The following is a 27,714-nucleotide window of genomic DNA, read 5'->3' on the forward strand; positions in this document are numbered from 1 at the left end:
GCTGATTGATACAGAGAAAGTGAATTAATTCAAGGATAAGGTAGTGCCACTAAGATTATTATTCAAATTATTTCTTGGTTAATTAAATGTATGTAAATATATGTATTTTTCAAATAAAACTGCATGTTTATTCCCACATACATAGAGGTCTTTTAGAATTGGATGTGGTTAAAATGGAATAACAATTATATCAATCACAAATTCTAAAACATGTTTAAATATGAACCTCAAAACACACAATACCAAATACAAGCAGAAAACATTACTATAAGTGGACACTCATGCAAAATTTACAGGAAAAAAAACCACATCCCCAAATGTTTAGGAAAATGAAAGGGGAAATGCTACTGTACCTGGTGCATTGAGGTTTGGTTTGCAAATAGAAAGTCACACACACACACATCCCTACACAAATATATAATGCCAACTACATGTGTATACATATTCGTATGTGCATGTCTATACAGAGTGTGATAGACAAGGTATAGAGACTGTAAAGCTATTTCCACTGACCTTGATTCTGTTTTTTTACAGATATTCAATGCACAGTATATCCAATAAGTAGTTCTGGACTCATCTATTTTTACAGTTATATCATAGACCTGCTCTCTGGCACTGTAAGTATTTAACGTATTTCAAGCTCCTGAAAAATAGGTTAATTTAAACATCAGTTTCCTGAGTGTCATCAGTTTTGGCACAAGTACCAGTAACAGGAACCGGATTTGCAGTGACCTCCTCCGCAAGGATAATGTTCCCCCACCCTCTGCTGGAATGTCCAGGAGGCCCTGCTAGGATGTACAGAAACCCCCTGTAGAATGTACAGAAACTATGCTTTGTCACTCTCAGCCAGTGTCCTTTTCCGTCGCCTCTGTCCCTGCAGATGGAACTGCAGCAAAACGCTGTGTTCCTCCGCAGAAAAGTCAGTGACAATAAACCCAGTGGAATTACTTAATTCCTATGACATTGAACCCCTGTAAGATTTGGGGGTTCTAGACCCCCTGGATGAAAGCTCTGGCTCTTCTCTGCAGAAGTTACACACACACACACACACACACACACACACTCGTGCGTGTTGCACAAGCACACACACATGCCCAGACGTGTGTGCCTACATACACATTTCCTGAAATCCCGTCAAAGTCTACCAATCCCAGATTAACACCCTCTTTTCTAAAGTGGAATTAATCTCATCCTTCCTAATGTTCAAAAGGGTTTTTTAACATTCCTCTAAAATATGAGTTATTGTGAGCTTTCCTTTTTTGGTTTTTGTGAGCTATTGTCAAGTGGTCATCTGCCCTCTAGACCAGGGTTTCTCAACTCAGCGCTGTTGACCTCTCAGGCCCGATAATGCTTTGCCTCGGGGGCCTGTCCTGTGCATGCTAGGCTGTTAGCAGCTTCCCTGGTCCCCACCCACCAGATGCCAGTAGCAGTTCTGCAAGTTGTGACAACCCAAAATGTCTCCAGACACTGCTGGCTGTTTCCTGGGGGACAAATGGCCCCTCATCTTAATGCCCACTTCATTCTATATTTGTAAAAATACATTTCTGAAAGTTATTGGTATTAAAATACTGCATTGAACTTCCACTTTTTGGAATAGATAAATAGGAAGTATTGAATCTGTCCATTGTGCTTAATTCTGAAAAAGTGTTTTTTCCGTCTCTGATGTGTTTCTCAAAATAGCTGAGAGCAGTTACCAGGGGTGTGTTGAAATGCCCACTGTGCAAGGAGAAAAGAAGTTCAGTGATTCACCCAAGTTCACCCAGCTAGTGAGAGCAAAGGAGAACCAAATCCCAGAATTGCTGTTAACCCCGTTTCTTTAGATTACAACCCAAAAGAGAAAGCTGTCGATTTCCACACATCATCATCTTCTTCCTTATAGGAAATTGTTTTTTTAAATCCTTGCCCGAAGATAAATTTTCATTGCTTTTGAGAGAGAGAGAGCCATGGATGTGAGTGAGAAATATTGATTGCTAAGTAGCCTGTATGCATCCTGACCTGGATTCAAACCTGCAACCTTTTTTTTTTGTACATTTGACGCTCCAACCAACTGAGCCACCTGGCCAGGGCCTTTTAGGAAATATTCTATAGGAAACTTAGATGCCCCTGATTATCAGTGTTCAATAAAGTGTGCATGACGAAGAACAGGCATGTCCAAAATAAGAATGTTCTGGAACTGTGCTGTAAAATCTGATAGCCACTAACTCTTGAGCCCTTGAGATGTGGCTAGTGTGACCGAGAGACTGAGTTTTAATTTTATTAAAAATTTAAGTTTAAATTGCCCTTAAGAGCTAGAGAGATCCAAGAGTGGTTTGTCTTTGTTGAAAACAATTAAGCCAAGCTCATGATAAAATCAGACAATTATTTTCCTGGCCAGTGAACCTTTACCCTGTAATGTTACATAATTCTAAGGGAGGATTAATGATAACCCTGATATCAACCTCAGGGAAAATAAACAGGTCTGCCATTGGGCAAGTTTTTCCGGCCTGTGTGCCCTGCCTTTGGGAGAGTTACTAAGAAGATGGAATCTTGTTTCTACATTTTTTTTTTCTGTTAAAAATTTTACTTAATATAAGAAGACATGGTTGGCATAAAAAAACAAATATAGAATGTATAGAGTAAAGCATGACAGGACCCCTCCCTGTAGGTCACTGAACCTTGAACACCGTGATTCATAGCCTTCTTGCCTTTTCTCGGGCACTTACAAGGTCTTACTGTTTTAGAACACGGGTTTCCCACAGTCTAGCCGGGCCCCTGCGGCTGGACATTCAGATCGCCTCCTTTTCCTTCTTTATAAACAGCGCTGTGGCGAACGTCACTGTGTTATCTGTACTGCTGCTTCCGTGTATGTCCTCTTCTCACTCTCCTGGAATCTTCTTGCCATCCAAGGAGGAATTTGAGGTGGTTATAAGAAGTCAGGGACTGTTCTGTACTATAGTTTCACAGAGGTCACTTCATTATTATTGTTTTTTTGTTCATAGTTTTATTGAGGTGTAATTGACCGATCTTGCAATTCCCCCATTGATAGTGCTCGATTCAGTGGTTTTTAGTATATTCACTGCATTATGCAGTCATTACTACAATTAATTTTTGGATATTTTTATCACCTGAAAAAGGAATTTTATACCCACTAGCTATCACTTCCCAATCCCCGTTATTAGCCCTAAGCAATCGTTAATCTGTTTTATTAATGATTTATGTCTCTGAAATACTTACTTAGTATATTCCAGATGAATGGAATCATATGATATGTGGTCTTCTGTCTCTGGCTTCTTTCATTTGACATATTTTTAAGGTTCACCTGTGTTGTAGCAGCTATCAATTTTTCATCCTTTGTTATGGTCAAATAAGATTCCATTGCATGGAAATACCACATTTTGTTTATTCACTCATGATGGGCATCTGGGTTGTTCCCACCTTTTGGCTATTATGAATAATGCTGCGAGGAACATTCACGTGAGAGTTTTTGTGTGGAGATACGTTTTCACTTCTGTGGGAGTATATACTTAAGAGGGGAATCAAATCACTGGGTCAAATGGTAACCCTAGCTTTAACTTTTTGAGGAAATGCCAGACTTTTCCAAAGTGGCTGCACCATTTTATATTCTCACCAGCTCTTTAGGAGTGTTCTGATGTCTCCAAACCTGGTCAACACTTGCTATTACCTGACTTTTTTATATAGCCACGCTGGTTTGTGTGCAGTGGACTGTCTTTGTGTGTGTTTTTAATTAAACTTTTAGAGAGAGAAAGGGAGATAGAGAAACATCAATTTGTTGTTCCACTTATTTATGCATTCGTTGGTTGATTCTTACGTGGACCTTGATCTAGGACCAAAACCACGACCTTTTGGTGAATGGGATGATGCTCCAACCAACTGAGCCACCTAAGCAGGACCTCTTTCCATTTTTAGTTGGATTCTATGTCTTTTTATTGTTGAGTTATCAGAGTTCTTTATATATATTCTAGATACAAGTACTGTATCAGATATGTCATTTGCAAGTACTTTTTTCTATTCTCTGAATTGTCTTTTCACTTTTTTGATAGTGTCCTTTGAAGCACAAAAGTTTAAATTCTGATAAAGTCCAATTTATTTTTTTCTTTATTGCTATTATTTCTTTTGGTGTCATAGCTAAGAATCCATTGCCAAAAATCAAGATTTAGCCCTCTATTTTTTTCCTTATTTTTAAAAATATTTTTTGTTGGTTTCAGAGAGAAAAGGAGAGGGAGAGAGAGATAGAAACATCAATGATGAGAGAATCATTAATCTGCTGCCTCTTGCACGTCCTCTATTTGGTATTGAGTCTGCAACCCGGGCATGTGACCTGACCAGGAATTGAACTGTGACCTCCTGGTTTCATAGTTCAACCATGGATCCACACTGGCTGGGTTAGCCCTCTATTTTTTTTCCTAAGAGTTTTATAGTTTTGACTCTTCCTTTTAGGTTGTTAATTCATTTTAAGGTAGTTTTATATATAGTTTATATATTTTTTCTTGCATGTGGCTATCCAGTTGTCTCAGCATCATTTCTTCACAAGATTGTTCTTTTCCCATATCAAAAACCAATGAACCATAACTCTATAGGCTTAATTTTGAATTCAATTCTTTGTCATTGATTTATATTCTATTCTTATGTTACTATCTCACTGGCTTGATTACTATTATTTTTTTCAACAAATTTTGAAATTGAGATGTGTGAGTCCTCCAACTTTGTTCTTTTTTTTTCTTTTCTTTTCTTTTCAATATTGTTTTGGCTGTTCTGGGTCACTTTCAATTCTATATGAACTTTAGGATTACTTTGTAATTTTCTACAAAGAAGCCGGCTGGAATTCTGATAGGGATGTGTTGAATCTGTAGATCAGTTGGGGCATATTACCAGGGATTTCCTGATCCATAAACATGGGATGTTTTCCCATCTATTTAGGTCTTCTTTAATTTTTAAACAATGTTTTATAGCTTTAAGAATATACATTTCCAGTGTTAAATCTATTCCTAAGTTTTTTGTTTTTTGCTGTTATTGTACATAGAATTGGTTTTGTTTTTTTTTAAATTTCATTTTTGGATCCCAGACCTGTGTATTTTTAATGCTCAGGTTTTATCCATGCTCTACCCCAAACATTAAGGGACCTTTATACCTTTGGGATGGTTTCAGAACCTGGGAATTCAGGGATGAGCAATGGCATTGGAATGTGAGTTCTTGAGATAGAGACTGGCTTCTTGCAGTGAACTTACTAGTCTGACTTCATGTCTGTGACTTTGTTTTAGGGCTTCTTGGAAGAGACCTGCCTCTTTTACGGACATTACACCATTGATGGGGTGAAATTTCAGAATTTCACCTATGATTTGCCTCTGGCCTATTTGTTAAGCACAATTGCCTACCTGGCCCTGAGCCTACTTTGGATAGTGAAAAGGTAAAGTTTACGTATCATTGTGTTCTCTTTGTATTACCCTGATGGCTGGAGTCTGGTGGAGGCCATGGACTCTGGGAGCCATTGCCCAGAGGATGAGCAGAGTCCAGGGGTGGCCTTAGCGGGAGAAAGATGTATGTGTTCTGGAGGCTGTGGAGATGTGAAGGCAGTGGAGGAGGATTTGAGAGCTGGAGGAGCAGCCTGGAGATCTTCACTCAGTCATTATTGCACACGTGTCAGTGCCATGTCCCCAACCTTATCTTCAGTCCGGTGTGTCTATTAACCAGGTCTCTCAGAGATTTCAAATGGCAGAAACCCAGATATGACTAACTGGGGGCAAAGGACAGTTGAGTGGCTCAGAGAACCAAGGAAGGGAGGAAAGTAATTACAGAGCGGACAACGATAAAGATGTGACTTCGAAATATCCCAAAGCAAGAGCTCCTTCATATCTGATTCTCCTGGTGGCGGTTTCCTTATGTGGCCTCTCTGGGTCACGTGTGCAGAAATCCTTTAAGGTGATTTGTTGGCTCTGCTTCACTCGGGTACCCAACCCTGACCCTCAGCTGTGGCCAGTGGATTAGGATCACAGGAGAACCTGGCATTTCCCCAGTGGACACGTGGCTTAGTGTCAATTTCCGGGAAAAGAGAAGTGAGGAATATTAATTACTTTAATATGAATGAATAACTTCCCCCCAAACACAGTAGCTGCAAATGAGGCTAGGAAATGTTATCCCTGGCTGGCAGCCACTTCCCAGCACTGACACTATACTATGGAAGGGGAACCACAAATTTCTGATGGACGGCTTTCTGTCTCTGCCCCAAGGAGGGTGCTTGGCAGACAGGATCATGATGGTCACCTCTCTTACCCACATCATTGTCCATGTGAGAGTGTAAGCCAGGGGGCTGTGAAGCTCCTTGTCACAGGAGTACAAGAGACCAAGATGCTGGGAGTGAGTTTCCCTCCCTGGAGCCTCGGGTTCACCAGCACACAGCCCCAGAGCCCAGCGGGCACTCCTAACCCGAGGCGGACGCTAGCAGATGAAAATTGCCTGCGGTGTGTCCATTCCCCAACCCAAATGGGCAGCGTATGGACAAGAGGGAGCGGTGGCTCCCTTGGAGGGACAGAGAGATTCTTGTAAAGAAATGTTGGTTGGCTCGGGTTCTGGCTTTGTTGCTTGGTGATGGTGGCAGGGAAGATCGAGTTTTACAGACCTGCAGTTTAGACCCGTGGTCGGCAAACTGCGGCTCGCGAGCCACATGCGGCTCTTTGGCCCCTTGCGTGTGGCTCTTCCTCAAAATACCATGGCATGGGCAAGTCTATTTTGAGGAAGTGGCATTAGGAGAAGTTTAAGTTTAAAAAATTTGGCTCTCAAAAGAAATTTTGGCTCTGTTGACTAATGCGTTTGCCGGCCACTGTTCTAGGCAAAGTCAGTCCGTGGGCTTGTCTTTTGCTGCTGTTCTTATAAGAAGCATAACCGTGTTTTGGGGTCAGGTCGGTGGAAGGGTTCAAAATCAACCTGATCCGGAGTGAGGAGCACTTCCAGAGTTACTGCAACAAGATCTTTGCCGGCTGGGACTTCTGCATCACCAGCCAGAGCATGGCGGACCTCAAGCACGGCAGCCTGCGGTACGAGCTCCGAGTGAGTGCCGCGGGTTTTCTCTTGGTGGCTGCTTTGCCAGCAAGGCGGCACCTTGGGCGGGGGCCTGCAGCTTGCAGAGGAGCTGGGAGGGTCCAGGCTTTCCCAGTGCTCAGCAAGTACTTTGTCATTCTCGAGAGCTTTTAGCAGAGAACAGCTTCCTGGGGTCGATCTCCTTCTACCCTGGTCCCTCCTCGAAGTGAGCTTGTAAACCAGGGCTGGGAGGGAAGTGGGGACTGGGCAGTGAGTGGAAGGAAGTGGTCCCTTTCCTCCTCCCCCTGCCACCCTGTTATCTTTCAACTTCGTGAGGAGGCGTCATAAACATCACTTACACCAGGAAAAACAGGACAAAAGACAGAATGCTACAATGATACGGTAGGGTGGAGTGAATATGAAAAAGTTCGAGAATTTCTCAATAAGGAGAGAAGGAGTAAGAAATAGCATTGTGATCAAACCTTCCCTCCCCTCCCCCCCCCCCAGACGGAGGGGGAGCCAATTGTATCACATTTTAATCAAGTAAGATGGAAGAAATAAAATTAAATGTGTTATTTGTTATACTAAATATAAACAGACTGAATTTTATCTTAAAAGCAGAGACCAAGTTGAGTTAAATAAAAACAAAACAAACATGCTCACCTTACATACTGTTTCAAGAAATAATGCATATAACATGTAATATCATGAATAGATTAATAGTTCTGTTTTCCCATTTATTGCAGTCTTAATTGCTATCATAAATAGCAGGTTCTAGCTTGGCTTTGGCCCTTAAACACAAACACTAGTTGGGCTCTATCTGGGACAGTATCTTGGGAAAGGTGAATATTTAAGGAAAGTCTTGAAGAGGGATGGGGTCTGAAGATAAAGTCAGACGTTCCACCCCTGAGGGCCCTTCACCCCCCCCCCCCCCACCTGCCCCCCTGCTCACAGATGAGTCTTTTTTGCTCCTCAGGCAGACCTGGAGGAAGAAAGAATCCGGCAGAAAATAGCGGAAAGGACCACTGAAGAAACAATACGGATTTACTCTCTGAGACTGTTCTTGAACTGTATTGTTCTGGCTGTGTTAGCGGCATGCTTTTATGCAATCTATAGAGCAACTATATTCTCACAAGAACACATGAAAAAAGTAAGGACTCCTTGAATGTTCTTAACTTGTACCTGGTTGGGACATTAGGCTAAGTGCCTCGTAAACCTATGAGGCAGATACCATCATCATCTGTTTTACATGCATGTTAGTCATTCGGCTGACATGACAGAGAACCAGAAATCAGTGTGACCAATGTCCACTTCTAATAGAAAGAAAAAGCATCCAAGATAGGATATTTGCAATACTGTTCTCCCTGGAACTCACAATATTTAAATCCAGCTGGATTGCCTGATTTAACCCCCAGCTCCTCTACTTATTAGTAGGGGCTTAGTGTACCTAAAATAACAGTGCTTTTAAAAACTCAATTTGGTCTAGTGGCTCTGCTTCCTGAAATCAATCATCAGGGCATCCTGTGTCTCTGCCACCCTTAAAGTGTGGCCCTCTTCTGTATGGTACTTGATAGCTTACCATATGGTACTTGATATGATACTTCTTATGGTACTTGATAGCCTACCATATAGCCAATGGGAAGGAGACGAGAAGGGCACACCCCTTCCCTTTAAGGTTGTGACCTGAGGTTGCACTTAAAAGTTCCACTTATATCCTTTTGGTCAGATAGCTGGACCTAACTACAGGGAGGCTGGGAAATGTAGTTTTATCCCATATATCCCTATATGTGGTTAGTCTATTATTATTAAAGAAGGAAAAAATGGCTTTTATAAGTAACTAGAGGCCTTCTATGCACGAAGATTTATGCAAGAATGGGCCTGCCTTCCCCTGGCTGCCAGCACTGCCTTTGCTCCGGCCTGGACCACTTTTCTGACTTCCCACGCTGCCCAGAGGCCGGAGCAGCTGGGGTGGTGCAGAACGCCTGCGTTGTCCGCGTGGCAATGACTCAAGCGCCTCGCTCCAGGCTGCTTGGTGCCTGTATATACAAATTAACCCACCATCTTTGTTGGGTTAATTTGCATATCCACTCCTGATTGGCTGGTGGGTGATGTGAAGGTATGGTTAATTAACATGTTACTCTTTTATTAGGTAGATTATTACAACCTTGAAAATACATTGCCCATTGATACAGAAACATGGATTGTTTTTCTTATATCTCACCTAAACAAATCCAGTAGAGCTCATTTTCCTTCTAGTATGTTCAGGAAGAGTTTGGTGGGGATACACGTTGCACCAGAGTTTGGTGGGGATATGCACTGCACCATGCTTTGCGCCTAATTCTATGTTCTCATAAGTATGAGGGGTACTCAGCATTATGAAAATTATAGAAGGGGTACACATATGTCAAAAGTTTGGGAAACACTGGCTAGATCATGTTTTTTTATTTTTTTTATTTGAACACCCAAGGAAGGAGAATGGCTTATGTTTAAAGGCCTTGTTGAATAGCATGTATGTTTTATTTTGTTTTGTTTGCTAATAAACATGTACAGTATAGATTTTCCCCCAGTTTTATTGAAGTATAATCAATATACAACTGATACATATAGTTGAGTTCTTTTAAGATCAATTCATGTGTGATGCAACTTTCCTTATTATTCTCCTGACCAGTTTTGTTATCTTCACAGGAAATTGACAAGATGATTTTTGGAGAGAACCTCTTGATACTGTACCTGCCTTCTATTGTGATCACTCTGGCCAATTTTATCACCCCAGTGATCTTCGCCAGGATCATCCACTATGAGGATTACTCCCCAGGCTTCGAGATCAGGCTGACAATCCTTAGGTAATGTCTAGACACGCCAATCAGATCACCACTTGCCCCATCCCTTGCCTCTAGCAGACATTGCTAATCAATTGTGGCACATTTTCCTGCTTAGCCAAGAATCCTTTCAATGTTCATACAGCTCCCATGAATGAATCAGAGTATACACATTCAGTGAAATCTCTTTGACTCAAGAATCTACTCATCAATTTTATATTTTTGGTTCATGTTTTAGTGCATTCACATCCAAGGGCTTAGGGTGGGGCCCTGTGAGGAGATGTTGCTCTGAAGATGTTAGAAATGACAAGGAGGGTAAGGAAGTGAGAGGGAAGGAAAGGCAGCTGATAAGTGGTGTGCTATTGGGCAAGTTACTGCTGTTGGTTACGGGGGCTCAGTCCTCCTGGGTAACTCCGGAGTGCGTGTGGGAAATAGCTTGGCCTTTCCAACCACACCAGATATTCTGCCTCTGCTGCCTAAGAGTGGCTGGCTCCCAGAGGCATCGACTCCCCACACTTCCACCCACCACTCCATGGGTGGGCCTTGGGTAGAGAGTTGCAAGTCCTTGCAGGAGGAACTTGAAGCATTTGTTGGAATGGTGAGTGCTGAGAAACGGTGGCCAGGTCACCCACAGTGTGTGCTACAGTTGACTTTCTGTAAGTTGTTGGAATACCTCTTCTCATTTTAAATAAATACTCAGTCTTGTTTTAAAAAGTGACATGAAGCAGGGCGCAGGAAGTTAACACAAATGAGTTGGAGAGGACCAGGTGGGGATCATGTGATGTGAGCATTTTTTGCTGCTTCTCAAATGCCTCAGATTACATTTGCATTTTTTTTTTTTACTTCACCCAAGAATATGTTTATATTGATTTGAGAGAAAGAGAGAGAGAGAGAGAGAGAGAGAGAGAGAGAGAGAGAGAGAGACATTGATGTGAGAGAAAAACATCAATCGGCTGCCCCCCATACCTGGGGATTGAACCCAAGAAATCTAGGTATGTGCCCCGACTGGAAATCAAACCTGCAACCTTTTGGTATACAGGATGATGCTCTGACTAACCAAGCCACCCAACCAGGACCATTTGCATATTTTAAAAAAATATTTTTATTTTGAAAAATTTTAAACAGAACAAAGGGTATAATGAACCCCCCATGTACCTGTCACTTAGTTTCCTTTACCAACGTATTGTCAGTCTTGTTTCATCTCCCCCTCACCTCGCCCTTTCTCAACCCCTACCCCCCGTGCTCCCTGCCTCTTTTGCTTGATTGCTTTAAGCAGATCTCAGGAGACATGTCATTTCACCTGTTAACACTTTGCTATATCTCTTAAGTGTCAAGGATTTAAAAAAATATATACTATATATGACCATCATGACCTCCTAATAAAATTGTCAGTTCCCTGAAGGAATTGCAGGTGGCTTTGTATGATTGATTTGTTCAAACCAGGGCGTAGGGTGGGGCCCTGGTTTGAACAACATGGTGATTACCAAAGGGAAAGGAAGGTGGGGAGGTAAGTGGTGATGGAAGGAGACTTGACTTGGGTGGTGAACACACACTACAATGTACAGGTGATGCATTATAGAATTGTAAGCCCCTTTTATTCTTTAAAGAATTCTCCTTCCCCTTGTGCTCTACTATTGGCTTGTGGGGAGCACCGGGGCATTTGTCCTGTAGAATGCCCTGTAGTCAGCATTTAGTTCATTGTTTTTTCACAGTGTATTGTTTTTCTGTACCATAGTCATGGTAAACTACTGGGTAGGTTCACGCTTTTTATTATATTCTGCTTCAGTTTTTCATTATAGATTCTGGGTTCTCATCTTACCACCAGGCACATAGTGTCAGGCGGCACGCTGTGCACTGCAAAGAGTGAGCCAATGGTGTGGACGTGCTTTTTCCTACTGCCCACCTTTTAATGTCTTTTAAAAAAATTACAAACCACGTAATAGAAAGCATCTTTAAAAAAAAAAAACAATAGTACTCTCTGCCCTCCTTTATTGAATCCAGCTACCCCAGGCAGCCCTCATCTGCTCATGCCAACATCCACATTTAAAAAAAAAAAAAGTAGATTCATATCTATACGAAACTCTGCAATATGCTTTATTCATTTCTCAATATATCAGATATCTCTCAAAGCCGATGCTTATAAGATTCAATTAGTATTTCCCCACCCCCCCCCCGAAATTTACAATGTTCTATACCATGGCTGAAACACCATAGATTAAGGAGGTCTTAGTTTTCTTATCTTTTTTTTCCTGCCATTTAAAAAATTGTGGTATCATATTAGCATAAAATCTGCCATTTTAAAACATGCTTTTATTTATTTCAGAGAGGAAGAGAGAGGTAGAGATAGAAACATCAGTGGGAGAGAATCATTGATTCCTGCACACCCCCTACTGGGGATGGAGCCACAACCTGGGCATGTGCTCTAACCAGGAATCTAACCATGACCTGGTTCATGGGTCAAGGCTCAGCCTCTTAGCCACACTGGATGGGCAAAATTTGCCATTTTTAAGTGTAAAACTCAGTGGCATTAAGTGTTGAGCCACCATCACCACTACCCACTTCCAAAGCTTGCTCATCGTCCCAAACAGAAACTCTCCCCATTTGTGAGTTTGCTTTTAAGAAAGGCGGCTTCTCTGCCCCCTAGCTCTCTTGCAGGGGCCCAGCCTGCCCCAGGGCCTTCTCTTCCCTTCCCCCCTCTTCCTCTCCTCCTGCAGGTGTGTCTTCATGCGGCTCGCAACCATCTGTGTGCTGGTGTTCACCCTGGGCTCCAAGATTACATCCTGTGATAACAACTCGTGTGAGCTCTGTGGCTACAACCAGAAACTCTACCCGGTGAGGCTGGGGTGTGTGTGTGTGTGTGTGTGGGGAGAGCGTCCTGCGGAGTGAGTCCTTTCGGAGAAACAGTCTCAGGGTTGAGAGAAGAATCTTGAAGGCATGGGTTTGAATTCCCGTTGATCTGCTTTCTCACTGTGTAGCAGAGTCTGGCACTCCAGGCCCTTCTAAGGACTTGGAAACCGGTGTGTGCTGGAGCTCAGGGGAGCACCAGCTGACAGCCTCCAGAGGCGACAGGGTCTGGGAAGAGGATGGGCACTGGGTGGAGTCTGAGAAGCTGGCTTCTTCTGCCCTGAGTCGTGTCTCATTGTCTCTCCCCGTCTCTGGTTTTAGTGCTGGGAAACCCAAGTTGGGCAGGAAATGTACAAGCTGATGATCTTCGACTTCATCATCATCTTGGCTGGGACACTTTTTGTGGATTTTCCCAGAAAGTAAGTGTGAGGGGTACCCCCCACCCCTCCTTTACCACCCCACTCCTGCCATCCCTACCCCTACTGGAGGATCCTCTCACAGCTGCTCTCCAGAAAGCGCTGGATGAGTTCACAGTGCCTGGAAACCACTGACATCCATCCGGTGACTTTCAAACAGCTCCAGGCCATCAACCCCTTAGTCCCGTGGTCGGCAAACTGCGGCTTGCAAGCCCCATGTGGCTCTTTGGCCCCTTGAGTGTGGCTCTTCCACAAAATACAACAGCCTGGGAGAGAGTATTTTGAAGAAGTGGTGTTAGAAGAAGTTTAAATTTAAAAAATTTGGCTCTCGAAAGAAATTTCAATCGTGTACTGTTGGTATTTGGCTCTGTTGACTAATGAGTTTGCCGACCACTGCCTTAGTCATTAGGTTCCCCCGAAGGCGGTGTGAGGAGTGGAAATGTTGTTTTCCATGAGGTTTCCATGGGGATGACTTCCTGCCATCAGCACAGCCACAGCCCTGTCAGGGAAGACCCTCCAACCTCAGTGGACACCCCATTTCCTGACCCAGTTCAAGCACCAGCATTGCCACTTGCTAGTCATGTGACCTTGGGCAGGCAGTTTAAGGAAGGTCTGTGCTTATTTTCCCGCCTGTGAAATGGGGCAGTAGCAGTGCCCACCTCACAGCACCATGGCGAGGATGAAGTGAGAAAACGCAGAGTAAAGTACTAAGAACACTCCATGCTTCGAAGCTCAGCAAAATATTAACTATCACTATTATGATTATCATTACTATTCTGTCACTTTTTACATTATTCTCAGCATCTCCTTGAGTCTTAAGTGAAACACTGTTCATTTAATAAGACTTTTTACCTAGAAGTACAACTTGTTTTTTTTAAAAAATATATTTTATTGATTTTTATACAGAGAGGAAGGGAGAGAGATAGAGAGTTAGAAACATAGATGAGAGAGAGTAATCGATCAGCTGCCTCTTGCACCACCCCCTACTGGGGATATGCCCGCAACCAAGGTACATCTTTCAGTCCCCAAGCCGACGCTCTATCCATTGAGCCAAACCAGTTTTGTGGACGTGGTTCTGTGGCTTTGGCAGACGCTGATGGTGCGAATGAGAGATTGTCCCCTTTGTCTCCAGGCTCCTGGGGACGTACTGCTCCTCCTGGAAGCTGATGCAGTGCTGGGGGCAGCAGGAGTTTGCCATTCCGGATAACGTTCTGGGCATCGTGTATGGGCAAACCATTTGCTGGATCGGAGCCTTTTTCTCGCCCCTCCTCCCTGCCGTTGCAACCGTGAAATTCATCATCATCTTCTACGTGAAAGAGGTGAGGAGAAGGCGGGGATGGCGGACTGATACCCCGCACCATTCTTGACCTTGCACGGCATTCGGTACCCGTGTTTGGAGCTCACCCACATTCTGTCAGATACCTCGAAATTACATCCCTTATTTGATACATGCTTCTATTCTGGAAAAAAAGATGTTCACATTTTATAATTTTGAGAGTTCCAGTAAATGTTGTTTTGCCTCTGTAATTTATTTGTCATTTTTACATGCAGCTGTCTAAGAGTTGAGTTGCGATTATTGACCAGTTGACAGTGGGACACTTTGGTAATGTTTAATGCAGTGGTTTTTAATTTAAATTGTGTAATTTCTGTTTGGATTTTGGAGCCCGTGAATTGATGTTCAGGCCTCAGTTATTTGTGTGGGTTCTCCAATAGCTGGCAGGCCCTAGGCACTGTGTCTGAAATAAGTGCTGAATGGGTAATGTGGCTTGCAGATGACTAGCCTACCTGGGCTTAGTAACCAAACTTCTTTTTCTTCGTTATAGAGGCAGGGTATGCTCAATATTAAACATTTAAACAGTAGAGATATGTATACAGTGACTCTCATCCCTTCTTCCAGGGGTATCCTTTGTTAACAAGCCAAACATTCATCTATTACCTCTAATACAAGGCCTGAGGATTCAGAAACGGAAATAATAATAGTATTAATAGTAATAGCAGATGATTGTAATGCCATGTGCCCCTCCTCTGCTGAACACTTAGGAAGCTGAAGTTCAGAGAGGTTAAGTAACTGGTCCATGGTCACACTGCTTATAAATGACTCCTCAGATTTGAATCTGGATTTCTCTCACTCCAGAGCCACTTAACTTGGTGAGCAGGACCTTGAATTAGGCCAAACTTTCTACCTGGATGCTTTGGCCTTTGAAGAATGTTCTGATGCTTTCTTTGGGAATCTTCATTTGGCTGAAGTCGCCAAAGAAGAAATAGAGCCCTAGCTGGTTTGGCTCGGTGGATAGAGCATCGGCTTGCGGACTGAAGGGTCCCAGGTTCGATTCCGGTCAAGGGCACATGTCCGGGTTGCGGGCTAGATCCCCAGTGGGGGTTGTGTAGGAGGCAGCCAATCAATGATTCTTTCTCATCATTGATGGTTCTATCTTTTCTCCCTCTTCCTTCCTCTCTGAAATAAACAAAAATATATTTTTTTTAAAAAAAGAAGAGAAGAGAGAAGAAAAAGCTCATAGGAACTTTTTCCCTTTCCCGAAAATATTGGTTGGCCAGTGATTTCCCAGCCTGCAGCACAGTGAAGACAGCGTGGGATGGCCTGGGTCAGGGGCCCTGGGCTACGTTCTGACACTCACTCCAGGCCTGACTGACCGGCTGCCCCACACAGGGCACCACGTGTCCTTGGAACTCAGTGTGCTCTGCTCACAGATGTTCTGGCTGCTGCTGAAATGAGAAGAGCTCAGAGTCTACTCCCAATAATAGCATTTAAAAATATTAAAGAGAAATATTATGCCTGTTAGTATACCTCTCTCCCCACTCCCCATTTGATATGTCTTTCAAGTCTTTTCTCCCCTCAATGGAAATACTTATTTTAAAATATAGGGAAAATTTCCCTGGCCAGTTAGGCTCAGGGGTTACAGCATTGGCCTGCAGACCAAATTCCCTGCCTCCCAATGGGAGTGCAAGTGGGAGGCAATCAATCAATCTGTTGCTCTCACATTGATGTTTCTCTTTCTCTCTCTCTTCCCCCATTCCTCACCCTTCCTTCCACTCTCTTTAAAAGAAATCAATGGAAAAAATATCTCATGTGAGAATTAAAAGCAAATAAATAAAATATAGGAAAAGTAAATATGCTTATAAGAATTCAAATAAAATACATTTTTATAGAGTATTATAGATCAATTTATTTTATTTATTGGTAAGAGAGAGAGAGAGAGACAGAGAGAGAGAGAGAGAGAGAGAGAGAGAGAGAGAGAGAGAGATTTGTTGTTCCACTTATTTATGGATTCATTGGTTAGTTTTTGTATGTTTCCTGACTGGGGATCAAATCTGACAACATTCTCACCAACTGAGCTGCCTGGCCAGGGCTGTAGATCCATTTAATACATATTTAAACCCCTATCTGAAATAATAAAAGTGTAATATGCTAATTAGACTGGACAGCCAAATGACCTTCCGAATGTCATTCCGGATGTCCTCTCTGATGAAGCCGTGGTGGCAGGGAGGACGCAGGCGGTTAGGGACTATCAAGCAGGCAGGCGAGTGGTTGGGGCGACCAGGCAGGCAGACAAATGGTTAGGGGTGGTCAGACAGGCAGGAAGGCAGTTGAGTGCTTAGGAGCCAGTGGTCCCAGATTGCGAGAGGGATATCTGACTGATTTAGGCTCGATACCTAACTGCCAGTTTAGGCCCATTCCTTGGGGACATCCCCCGAGGGGTCCCAGATTGCGAGAGTATGCAGGCCAGGCTGAGGGACACCCCCCTTACCCCGTGCATGAATTTCATGCACCGGGCCTTTAGTTAAAGAATACTAAAAAACAAAACAAAACCTAAAACAAACTTAAATGAGGTCATACAGGACAGAGTGGTGAAATCTACCCTTTTCATTTCATAGCACCACATAGGATGTAAAGCTCTCTTTCTCCTCTTTTCTAGGGGCTACATGGTATTCTGTTGTGTGGGTGTAATTTTTTGTAAAAAAAGCAACATATTTTTCTTAATTTCGTAGAGAAAGGGAGAGGGGAGGGAGATAGAAACATCAACGATGAGAGGGAATCATTGATCAGTTGCTTCCTGCACGTTCCCTACTGGGAATTGAGCCTGTAACCAGGGCAGATGCTCTTGACTGGAATCGAACCTGAGACCCTTCAGTCCACAGGCCGATGCTCTATCCACTGAGCCAAACCTAGCTAGGGCTAGGTGTAACTTTTTAACCTTTAAGGACTATCCCCACCTCCTTGATAGCTATTTTGGTTGTTCTGGTTTAGCTGTTCCTTGATAACAACAACAATAGCAGTAAACATCCACATTCATGTATTTTGGCCCAATGTTGGGGTCTGGATTAAACATTTTTCATTTTGATCTAGATTGCTCACTGCCCTGTAGAAAGATTAGACCAATTTACATTTCCTCTGCAATGCTTGACCTTGCTCACTTATCCTCAAGGAAGCTGTACTCTGAATGCTTCCTCTCTCTTTTCTCTCCCCTTAGGTGAGCCTTCTTCACACCTGCAAACCCTCCCCAAGGCAGTTCAGAGCATCCAATTCTAACTTCTTCTTCCTGCTGGTGTTGTTGATTGGCCTGTGCTTGGCAGTAATACCGCTGACAATCAGCATGGCACAGTAAGTACCACCTGGTTTTCTAAAACAGTTCCCTGCCTCCTGACAGGATCCCCTTTTGCTGAAGGGTCCCTAGTGTTTCCTTTGGCCTTTGCTCACAGGGCGCCACCCGCAGAGCTCTGGTCAGGAAGTTGCTCCAGGTTTAGCCAGGCCTGTCCTTGCTTTGGAAGCTCCCTCTGGTGGCTGGATTGTCCGGGTCCACTTCCAGAACTTGGGCTTGCTGGGTGGCCATCACTTTTGAGAGTGCCAGTTGGGGGTCTGTCCTATCCAGTTCCCTTCTCCTGAGACTTCTCTTCCAGGCCCCATTTGGATTGTGTCTGATTATAAAAAGGAGCAGGAAGTCACCTATATTCCTGCCACTTCGGTGGAGGATTTGCACTTAGCAAACATTTATTTAACACCTTCTATGTGCCATAGAAGACATTTAACATATGAATATAGAGTCTGGTTTAGAATTTGGAAAGAGCAGAGATGCTCTGTTCTGGACTGAGGAGCAGAAGTTGAGGTTTCAAGCCCGGGTCATGCCACTCCCTCGGTGTGTAATCACTCATACCAGAGGCCAGCAAACTTTCTCTGTAAAGGTAAGATAGTAAATAATTTAGGCTCTGAGGGCCATGTGGTGTCCATAAGCAGCCATAGACAATATATAAACTAATGACATGACTGTGTTCCAATAAAACTTTACTTATAAAAAACAGGTGGGGGGCCAGATTTGGTCCATGGTCTCTAGTTTGCTGACCTACACTCTCATAGAATTTAATTTATTCAAGTTAAAATACTTCAATTTGGAATCTGTCTCTTATACTTTATTTTTTAATTAACTTGAATATATATTTTATTATTTGTTACAGTTATATATATTATACATAAAATTTTCAAATACTAGTTCAGAAGGGTGTAAATTAAAGAGGAAAAATTACTCTTTTTCTTCACCTCATAACCCCACTCTTAGGTAACCACTGTTAACATTTTGTGAATACTTCTAGAAATTCATAAACAATATATTTCTTTTAAAATATTACCTGTGGAATAATGCTATAATCCTGTTTGGCAGCTTATTTCCCCTCCTCCCCTTAATTTTATATTGTGCCATTGTCCATGACAGTTCATAAAGAATTCTCACTCTTTTAAAATATTTTTAGCTTTGATTTTTAAAATATAATACATATATTGATGCTCTGGTTTCTCTTCAGACCGCATAAATCTTTCGCCTTTTACTAAAATATAATACATATATTGAAATGGCACATCATCCATATTTATATATTTATTTCTCCCTTCATCTATCTCCCTAATCAATCAATTAATTAAAAAAAATAATAAATTGTGATTCCATTTCCTTAGACAACACTTGGGTTGTTTTCAGGAATTTATTTTTACCCATAAAAATAGGGCTGCAGTGGAAAACTTTCTACACAGAACTTTTTGATGTGAATGTGGGCAGTTCTTTGCAGAGCTTTCTTTTTTCCATCAGAATTTTACTTTTTCCCTACTTTGTACTTTGAACAATTTCAAACCTATGGAAAAATTGAAGAAATGGCCACAATGAAAGCTCATATACCCTTCAACTGGATGCCCCAATTATTGACATTTTGATATAGTTGTTTCCTCTCTATGGGTACCTTTTTGTGTGTGTGATGAACCATTTGAAATTAAGTTGTAGGCACCATGAGTTTATCCCTAAATACTTGAGGATGCAGCTCCTAAAAATAAGGCCATTCTCCTTCCTGTGCATCCACAATAACATCGTCACATCTAAGAAAATGAATACTAACATCACAGACCTGCCATTTTCAAATTTCTCCAGTTGTCCCCAAATAGCCTTTCATAGCTTTATTTTAGAACTAGAGGCCCAGTGCACAAATTCGTGCACTGGAGGGGTCCAGCCAGCCTGCCCAGTGAGGGCCATCAGGGGTGGGCCAGCTGGGCCAAGGGGCTGTGGGTGTTCTGGTCATTCCGCCATTCGGTCAATTTGCATATTACCCTTTTATTATATAGGATGAGGATCTTTCAAGCTTTACCCATTGCTCTCAGGTATGTCTCTTTTAACCTTTGCTTTTTTGAAGAGTCCAGGCCAGTTTCCTCACCCCTAAATCAGAGCCTGGAGAATGGAATCCTCACATTGTGCATTTGTCTGATTATTTTCTCATGGTGTCATTAAACTTGTTCTGCCCTGAATTTCCTGTAAATTGGAAGTCAGGTCTTGTGATTTGATGAAATTCCAGGGTAAGCACTTTTGACCAGAATATTCCAGAAGGCTGTGAGGTCAGGCAGTTGCTCGAAGGTTACTGGTAACAAAGCCTGGTAGGCGTGTGGAGGAGGAGCACTCAGCCTGGGAGCCCGCCTCACCTGAGCTCCGTGGTCTGTGTCTGCAGCATCCCTTCCTCCAAAGCCTGTGGGCCGTTCACCAACTCCAACACCACCTGGGACGTGGTCCCCAAGACGGTGAGCACCTTCCCCAGCTCGCTCCAGTCCCTGGTCTACGGCGTCACGTCGGAAGCCTTTGCGGTGCCTTTCTTCATGATCATCTGGTGAGTGGGGACCCCCTGGACCGCTGTGAGTCACTCCCAGGGAAGCACGTGGGCCTCGCGCCACGGGGAAGTGGGAACTCACCTGCTACACGTTAGATGTTCCTGAGCCTCGCTTTCCCATCTCTGATATGGGCATAAGAATAGTAACTCTTTCAGAGGGCCGTTGAGCAAGTTCAGTAGGATCCTACACGTAAGGCACTTAACCCGATGCCTGACTTATAAAAACCTAATAAATGCTGCCTATGATTATTATTGATTATTTATAAAACCACTGCTTTTTGAAAAGGAAATTGATTATCGAGCAGGGCAAAGAGCATAAACTTGGACCTTGGCTCTACCAGTTATAAGCCATATGGCCTCTATATATATATATATATATATATATATCTCCTTTGGAGCCTCCGTTTCCTCACCTGGAACATGGGGATAAGAATGGCACATACCTGATAAGGTTGTGAGAAGAAGGAGATGTGGTAACACATGTAAAGTGCTTAGCAGAGTACTTGCTTCTGTGGCATGTATATTAAAATTGGAACGATACAGAGATTAGCATGGCCCCTGAGCAAGGATGACAGAAATTCGTGAAGCATTCCATATTATAAAAAAAAAAAAAAATGCTTAGCAGAGGACCTGGCCGTTAAAGGCTCAGTAAATGACAGGTGTTATATGCAAGGGTTACGAGGATCTTGTTACACAGTGATTCATATTGAGTGTTAACATAATTCTAATCCCAAATGTGTACTGAGGGCTTACTGCATGCTACGCATTGTTCTAATCACAGTGGGTCCTCATTATTCATGGAGTCTGTGTGTTTTATTCCCGTGATGTCCCTGTGTCCACTCACTAAAAGCTTTTTGAAATCTCAGAATTGGCATTCGCAGCAGTCTTCACGGTCATTTGAGTCTCTTGCCCTGCACTGTCTTAGTTTGTTCAAGCAGCTATAATAAAATGGCACACAGACGAGGTGGCATATAAACAACAGGAATTTCTCACGGTTCTGGAACCTGGGAGCCCCAAATCAGGGTGCCAGAAGGCTGCATGAGGACCTTCTTCCAGCTCACAGACTTCTCCCTGTGTCCTCACAGGACAGAAGGGGCCACGGGGCTATCTAGTCCCTTTTATCAGGGCACTAATCCAGATCCTGAGGGCTCCACCCTCATGACATAATCACCTCCCACAGGCCCCACCTGCTAACACTGTCGCATTGGGCATTAGGATTCCAACATGTAAATTCAGGGGGGACACAGATATTCAGACCATCGCATGCACCTTCCCAGCTGAGGTGAAACAAGGCCTTACGTACACTGCCGTCTGATTCCAGTTCTCACACCATAAGCAAGTGCCCTTTCTGCAATCTGGTTAGTGCTGTGTTTCTATCATTTTATGCTTTTGGTTGGTGATTTCACTGTTTGAAGGCCCCAGCTGTAATGCTGACGTGCCGTCTAGTGTTCCTACGTGCAAGAAGCTGTGATGTGCTTTGCAGAGATAATCCGTATATTAGATAAGCTTCGTTCAGTCATGAGTTACAGTGCTGTTGGCTGTAAGTTCAGTGCTAATGAATATTAAATGTCTTTAAACAGAAACAAGGTTATGTATGGATAACCTTTCTCAACAAACAAAAAAACATAAGACAAAGTGGTCTGTTTATTTTTAATGTATTTCTTTATTGATTTCAGAGAGGAAGAGAGAGGGAGAGATAGAAACATCAATGATAAGAATCATTGATTGGCATGCCCCTTACTGGGGATCTAGCCCACAACCCCAGTATATGCCCTTGGCCAGAATGGAATCTGGGACCCTTCAGTCCGCAGGTCAAAGCTCTATCCACTGAGCCAAACCAGCTAAAGGCAAGACAAAGTATCGATCAGTTGAGAAAAATCTTGTGACCATCAGAACCTAAGCCTGTAGTTCCTCTAAGGCAGTGTTTTTCAACCTTTTTTGGGCAAAGGCACACTTGTTTCATGAAAAAAATCACGAGGCACACCACCATTAGAAAATGTTAAAAAATTTAACTCTGTGCCTATATTGACTATATATAAAGTAATTCTCTTGAATAGGAATTAAATAAACACAAAGAAAGTATTTTATAATTACTTTATTATGAAATATTAAGTAAACAAAATAGTGAAAAATTATAAAATTCTTGTCTTGTCTGCACCTACGGCACACCAGGCAACATCTCGCGGCACACTAGTGTGCCGCGAAACAGCGGTTGAAAAACGCTGCTCTAAGGTAAGGGTGTCGAACTCAATCAGAGAAGGGGCCAAAATCTAAAATCCAGCCTAAATCGCGGGCCGAATGGTTTACTGAACAGTCATAAACTGACAATGTCATAAACTGACAGCGGAGTGCAGTGATGACAGCGCGGTGCGGGCCACATTGCAAGGCCTGGCCGCGGGCCTTGTGTTTGACACATGTGCTCTAAGGGCATTGTTCCAGGATTCACTAATTCAGTGTTCTTGGAGACTCTAGAGACGGCCACAGATAACTAGAATTGATTGTAGCTTACGTGTATTAACACCTGAAAGCATCACAGTTACCCTGTGATGTGAACATTGTAGAGTAAAACCCCACCATGATGCAAGAAGTGGGCCCAACAGTTCATTTGTGAAAGGCAGGATCCTTTGATGAGATGAATAAAATGGCCTGGGGAGCTGGGCAGCCATCCAGCCTGCATCTGAGGATCCTGGGATGGAGCTCCTCCCTCCTAACTCGTTCACCCCAGCTGGGGTTTGGCTGGCACCATCTGGTGGTGGTTACCTGACCTGGCTTCAGCATCTTTGGGACTTTTCCTGTCCTTGGCCATGGGGACTTCCAGGAGAGGATTGATCATAGCAGTGATTCCAGTGGCCCTCATTTCCTCAGCAATATCTGGGGAGAATGGACAGGAAACCACCCTCCCTTCATGTAATGAGTTTGCCTGCTGCTTTCCTCCACACCATTTGCCCCACTCCCCAAAGATACTAACTTCAATGACCACCCCCTCTTCCCTACATTAGAGATTTAGGGTTGCACAGAAAACAGGAGCCGGTTGCCAATTGCCTTTGTTCAAAATTGTATTATCTTAGGCTTGATATCCCTGGGTTTTACTGTATTACCCCCATTTTACAGATGAAAAAACTGAGGCCAGAGGGATTGCACAGTGATCCTTCACCCCTCCGACTGTTTCGGTGCCCTGTTTGGAAGAGGTGTGGGTTGTCTTTTCTTTTTCTCATGAGTAAATCTACTGCAGGTGAAAGTTGTTTTTCTAAGTGGCCTTTAAATGGTACCGACACCCTAGTGACCACTTCCCCTTGTGTTGCAGCCTCGTTATGTTTTACTTCATTGCCCTGGCCGGAGCGCATAAGCGGGTGGTCGTCCAGCTCCGAGAGCAGCTGTCCCTGGTAAGGAAACATGCAGGCCCAGGGGGCCACGGCTGGGGGACATTTCCCCGGGACATCTAGTGGGAAATAGCCCTTTTCCCAGGAATGCTGCTGTCCCTCCCTCACCACCACTCCCCCAAACTCTGCCTTCAAGCCAGCCAGCCCTCCGCCAACTTCATTCATTCACCGACTCATTCATTCCATCAGCATATACAGTAAGCACTATCTGTGCCTCATACTGTGCTGTGGTATACAGTGGTGAAGAAGAAAAGATTGCTAAGTAGTTAAAGAAAAAATAAATTTTGATAACAGTAACTGCTGAGAAGAAAATATGAGGGAGGCAAAGTGACAAGTGGGCCGTTTGCTGCTGAAGCTGGTAATGACCTTGTAGTTCAGACTTGAATGAGGAGGAGCTGATTGTAGGAGGCCTCAGGGATGAGAGGAGCAGGCAGAGGCCACAGTGCGGAAATGAGCTGGGAACTCCTGGGGGCAGGGAGGGAGGGTGGTGGGGCTGGGAGGCGAGATGAGGCGGATTTGCAGCTGGGTCATAGCATAGCCCGATGGCTCTGGTCGGAAGCTTAGGTGGAATTCTGATTGTGATAGGAAGCCACTGGGGGGTGTGAAGTAGAAGTCTGATGGACATTTCTTAAAGGTCACTGTCCATTCTTTGGACAAGGGGCTGTGGTGGGGGCCAGAGTGAAAGAGACAGACCCGCCTGGAGGCCATTACAATCGTCCAGTGTTTAGCGTCTTTGGCCTCGTGTCTGGTAGGACATTTAGTAGGTTGAAGTCATGATATTGAATAGACTCGTGAACCAATTTCTTTTTCTTAGGAAAGCCGTGACAAGCGTTACCTCATCCAGAAACTAACAGAAGCCCAGAGGAACATGAGGAACTGACTAGCCTGATGAGAAGATGCTGCTGCGAGTTGATAAGCTGGCGTGGCGACCTGCCGAGCCTGTAGCGTGCAGCTGGCTTTTTCGGCGGATGTTTTAAGGCGTGTTTTCCTGGAGTCCAGGCCTTTCCTGAAGGTGGCTTCACGTGTGCGGCTGTGCTGGCCGTGTGTACGTGGCCCGGCTCCTGCGGAGGCTTTAGGGACTTAGAAAAGCAGGTTCCAAAGCGAGTCTTGCCTGTGGACCAGCCACTCGGTGACTGCCAAAACCTGATGTATGACGCCTCTAAGCTTTTACACCAAAAACGGGGGAGGAGAGACCTTCTACATTTCTAAGGGCTTCTTTGCTTTGTCCTTTAAAGATAGCGGTAGGGGTCACCTGATTGCGAGGCTGGGGCATTCTTGTAAACCGGGTCCTAGGGGTTGACACTGAGAAGCGTTCCTTAGGAAGCAGTGATCCTTTTGGACGGTTCTGTGGACTTAAAATGAAACCTGATTTTATTATTATTATTATTATTATTATTATTATTATTTTAATGAAGAGAAAGCCTTGAATCATGATTTGGGAACACGCGGTGGGAACATGGAGAGGACAGCTATGTCATTTCGGCCACACGGGGTGGTCCTGTGAGAAAAGCCGGGCCAGCTGTGCGAGTCACAGCTCTGGATGGACTGAGGAAGCCTTCTGAGGGGATCGCTGCAGGCGGCAGTGATTTCTTAGCTGCAGCCTTATTACTCAGGGGACAGTGCCTTTACGGGGCTCGATACCCACAAGCCCTCGGTTCCCTTCCAGTCCTGAGTTTGGAGGCTTGGGAGAGGGCCCGTGCCATCAACATGGAAGGGATAGTCCTCCAGATGCCACTTCCCTTCCTGCACGGAGGTCGCTGGTTCTGAAGGACACTGTCCACCTCAGAGCCAGCTGGAAAGACTGTTGAGTGTTTGAGATGTGGGTTTATGGGCATACGTGTTTTTGGGGATATGGGTTATAGCTCTGCCTGTTAATCAGACCAGCCTGTGCCAGTGTAGCAAATCAGACAATATCCAAATCGTTCAGGGCTCCTGTTGGTTTTCTTGTGCTTAGAATTTTAAACACAAGTGCCTTTGTGTTACAACGCAGGCAGCTTACCTCTGAAGGTAATTTCAATTACAGTAAAAACCGTATGCCATCGATATCTCAGCATAAGCTTTCTGAAATGGATAGGTCTGAACTGTTTTTATCGTAAGTCTAAGTTATTGATTGATGTGACAATGGCTTTGTTTTTACACCTTCAGATCATTTGTTTTGTCATGTACTGTTTGCGGCAGCCTGCCTGTCACGGACTGAACCTTTCCTGGTTGTAGCTGGAATTTCACTTGGATGCAGGTTTCAAAACGGTGCTGCCGCTAAGAATATTTCCACCCCCTCCACCCCTTATTAGAAAAAGATGGCTGTTCCGAGAAGCCAGCCAGCTGACACGGCCTGCCCGTTGCTGTAGGCTTGTCCCTTTCCTCCGGGTCAGTTACTTTCCTTCCACAAAGTGAGCGCGAACATGGGATATTTTTGTACCGTGAGACCAATGAGCCTCTCAAGCCTTTTCTCTCTCGTTAAGGTTTATGATTTTCTAGGTCTGTAAACTAGGATCATGGAATTTTGTAAACAAAAGTTCATGCAACCCTCACTTTAAAAAAATTCCAATTTGGGGCATTTCTACCTAGTGTGTGTGTGTGTGTGTGTGTGTGTGTGTGTGTGAGAGAGAGAGAGAGAGAGAGAGAGAGAGAGAGAGAGAGGAGATGGAAGCTCTGTTTCCCTATTATAAAAATGATACTGAAATATGCTAATATATTTGTTTTAAATACTAATTTACATACCTCTTGAATGTTTTGATATATGTATTTTGATAACTTGAAGTGATGTCTGTATAATTATTCAAAGTGCAGCTCCCACTAACAAATGTGCATGAAAACTACTGATTAAACCATCTTGAAGGTTTTTCAATGTGATGGTGTATATTTGAATTCACAGAGGTTTCTTGTCAGTAATCAAGTGAGCAAGGTCAATTATAAATTTGTAAAGTCATTCGTTGTCTTTCCCTAGAATCAGAGAGAAAAAAAGAAGTGCTTAATTGTAGGAGATGATCCCATGAGTGTTTTGATGACTCCTTGGCTCTGCTGATGCTGTGTGTGGCAGGGTGTATGTGTATGGTTTAAACTTAAAAGATAAAATTATTTCAAGTGCTTTCCCTGATATTGGACACTAAACAGGTCCGAGACTGCCTGTCACTACTTGAGCCAAATTCAGCAGAGACAGAGTTGAATCATATATGACGTTTATTCCAATAATGCCCGCAGTATGGGGAGAGCAGCAGGTCATCCTGGAGATTCTGCTCTGACCCCACCCTCACCCCTTTGCCAGCTGGCTGATTATATCCCAGTGAGGAAGAAAGGTCGACCTGCGGCTAACAGTGTAACAGGGAAAAGGGGAGGGTCACGTCTGCAATCTAGCTTTCGGGACCTTGAAGTCCAACAAGCTGACTTATCTCTGATGTTACAAACAGCTCAGCCCATTCCTGGGGCTGGAGAATGATCAGCATTCCTGAGGCAAAGCCCCGGAGGGGGTCATGGTCTAAGCATAGCAACCAAGTCAAAGCGTGTCCTGTCTTTAATCGGCTTTTATTTGTTATTTTATAAATATATTTTATTGATTTCAGAGAAGGGAGAGAGACACAGAGATAGAAACATCAGTGATGGGAGAGAATCATTGATTGGCTGCCTCCTGCACACCCCACACTGGGGATTGATCCTACAACTCTGGCATGCGCCCAGACCAGGAATTAAACTGTGACCTCCTGGTTCATAGGTTGATGCTCATCCACTGAGCCATGCCAGCCAGGCCTTGATCTGCTTTTAAAATGTGTTTTCTTTTTGCAACATGTCCTTCAGTTTCTCAGGGTTTGTAAGAAAACCTCATTTTATCTATAGTTAATGCTAGGTCTCATCAAAGAATTGAATTGATACCCATCCCCCGTAAAGCAGACCCTTAGACCATTTCACAACCGACATTCCACTTGCTAAGATGGTTATCTTTCCCCTCTGGACTCTCCTAGGATCTGGGTCTGCCCAGAGTCCTGCCAGGAAAGCCTGCCTAGAGCCCCTTAAAACTTCTGATTCCCTGTCCCTGGGTGCTGGCACCATTTCGGGGCTCCATGCAACTGGTTTCCAGATGACCTAATAAATTTATTATTC

General features: G+C 43.7%; 1 protein-coding gene across 1 annotated transcript in view; it reads left to right on the top strand.

Annotated features, from left to right (window-relative positions):
* TMC7 (transmembrane channel like 7) overlaps positions 1-27,714 on the top strand; it is a 49,253-nt gene extending 21,539 nt beyond the window's left edge. Inside the window, exons 5-16 of the mRNA XM_084880691.1 lie at positions 535-617; positions 5,259-5,404; positions 6,894-7,041; positions 7,988-8,161; positions 9,697-9,854; positions 12,545-12,662; positions 12,996-13,093; positions 14,223-14,409; positions 17,581-17,711; positions 20,084-20,239; positions 23,544-23,622; positions 24,434-27,714. Of these exons, the coding sequence (XP_084736817.1) occupies positions 535-617; positions 5,259-5,404; positions 6,894-7,041; positions 7,988-8,161; positions 9,697-9,854; positions 12,545-12,662; positions 12,996-13,093; positions 14,223-14,409; positions 17,581-17,711; positions 20,084-20,239; positions 23,544-23,622; positions 24,434-24,499 (1,544 nt within the window). The 3' untranslated portion in view covers positions 24,500-27,714. The remainder of the gene's footprint in view (positions 1-534; positions 618-5,258; positions 5,405-6,893; positions 7,042-7,987; positions 8,162-9,696; positions 9,855-12,544; positions 12,663-12,995; positions 13,094-14,222; positions 14,410-17,580; positions 17,712-20,083; positions 20,240-23,543; positions 23,623-24,433) is intronic.

Source organism: Pipistrellus hanaki (genome assembly GCF_964339955.1).
Source record: "Pipistrellus hanaki genome assembly, chromosome: 4".
NCBI classification, from domain to species: domain Eukaryota; kingdom Metazoa; phylum Chordata; class Mammalia; order Chiroptera; family Vespertilionidae; genus Pipistrellus; species Pipistrellus hanaki.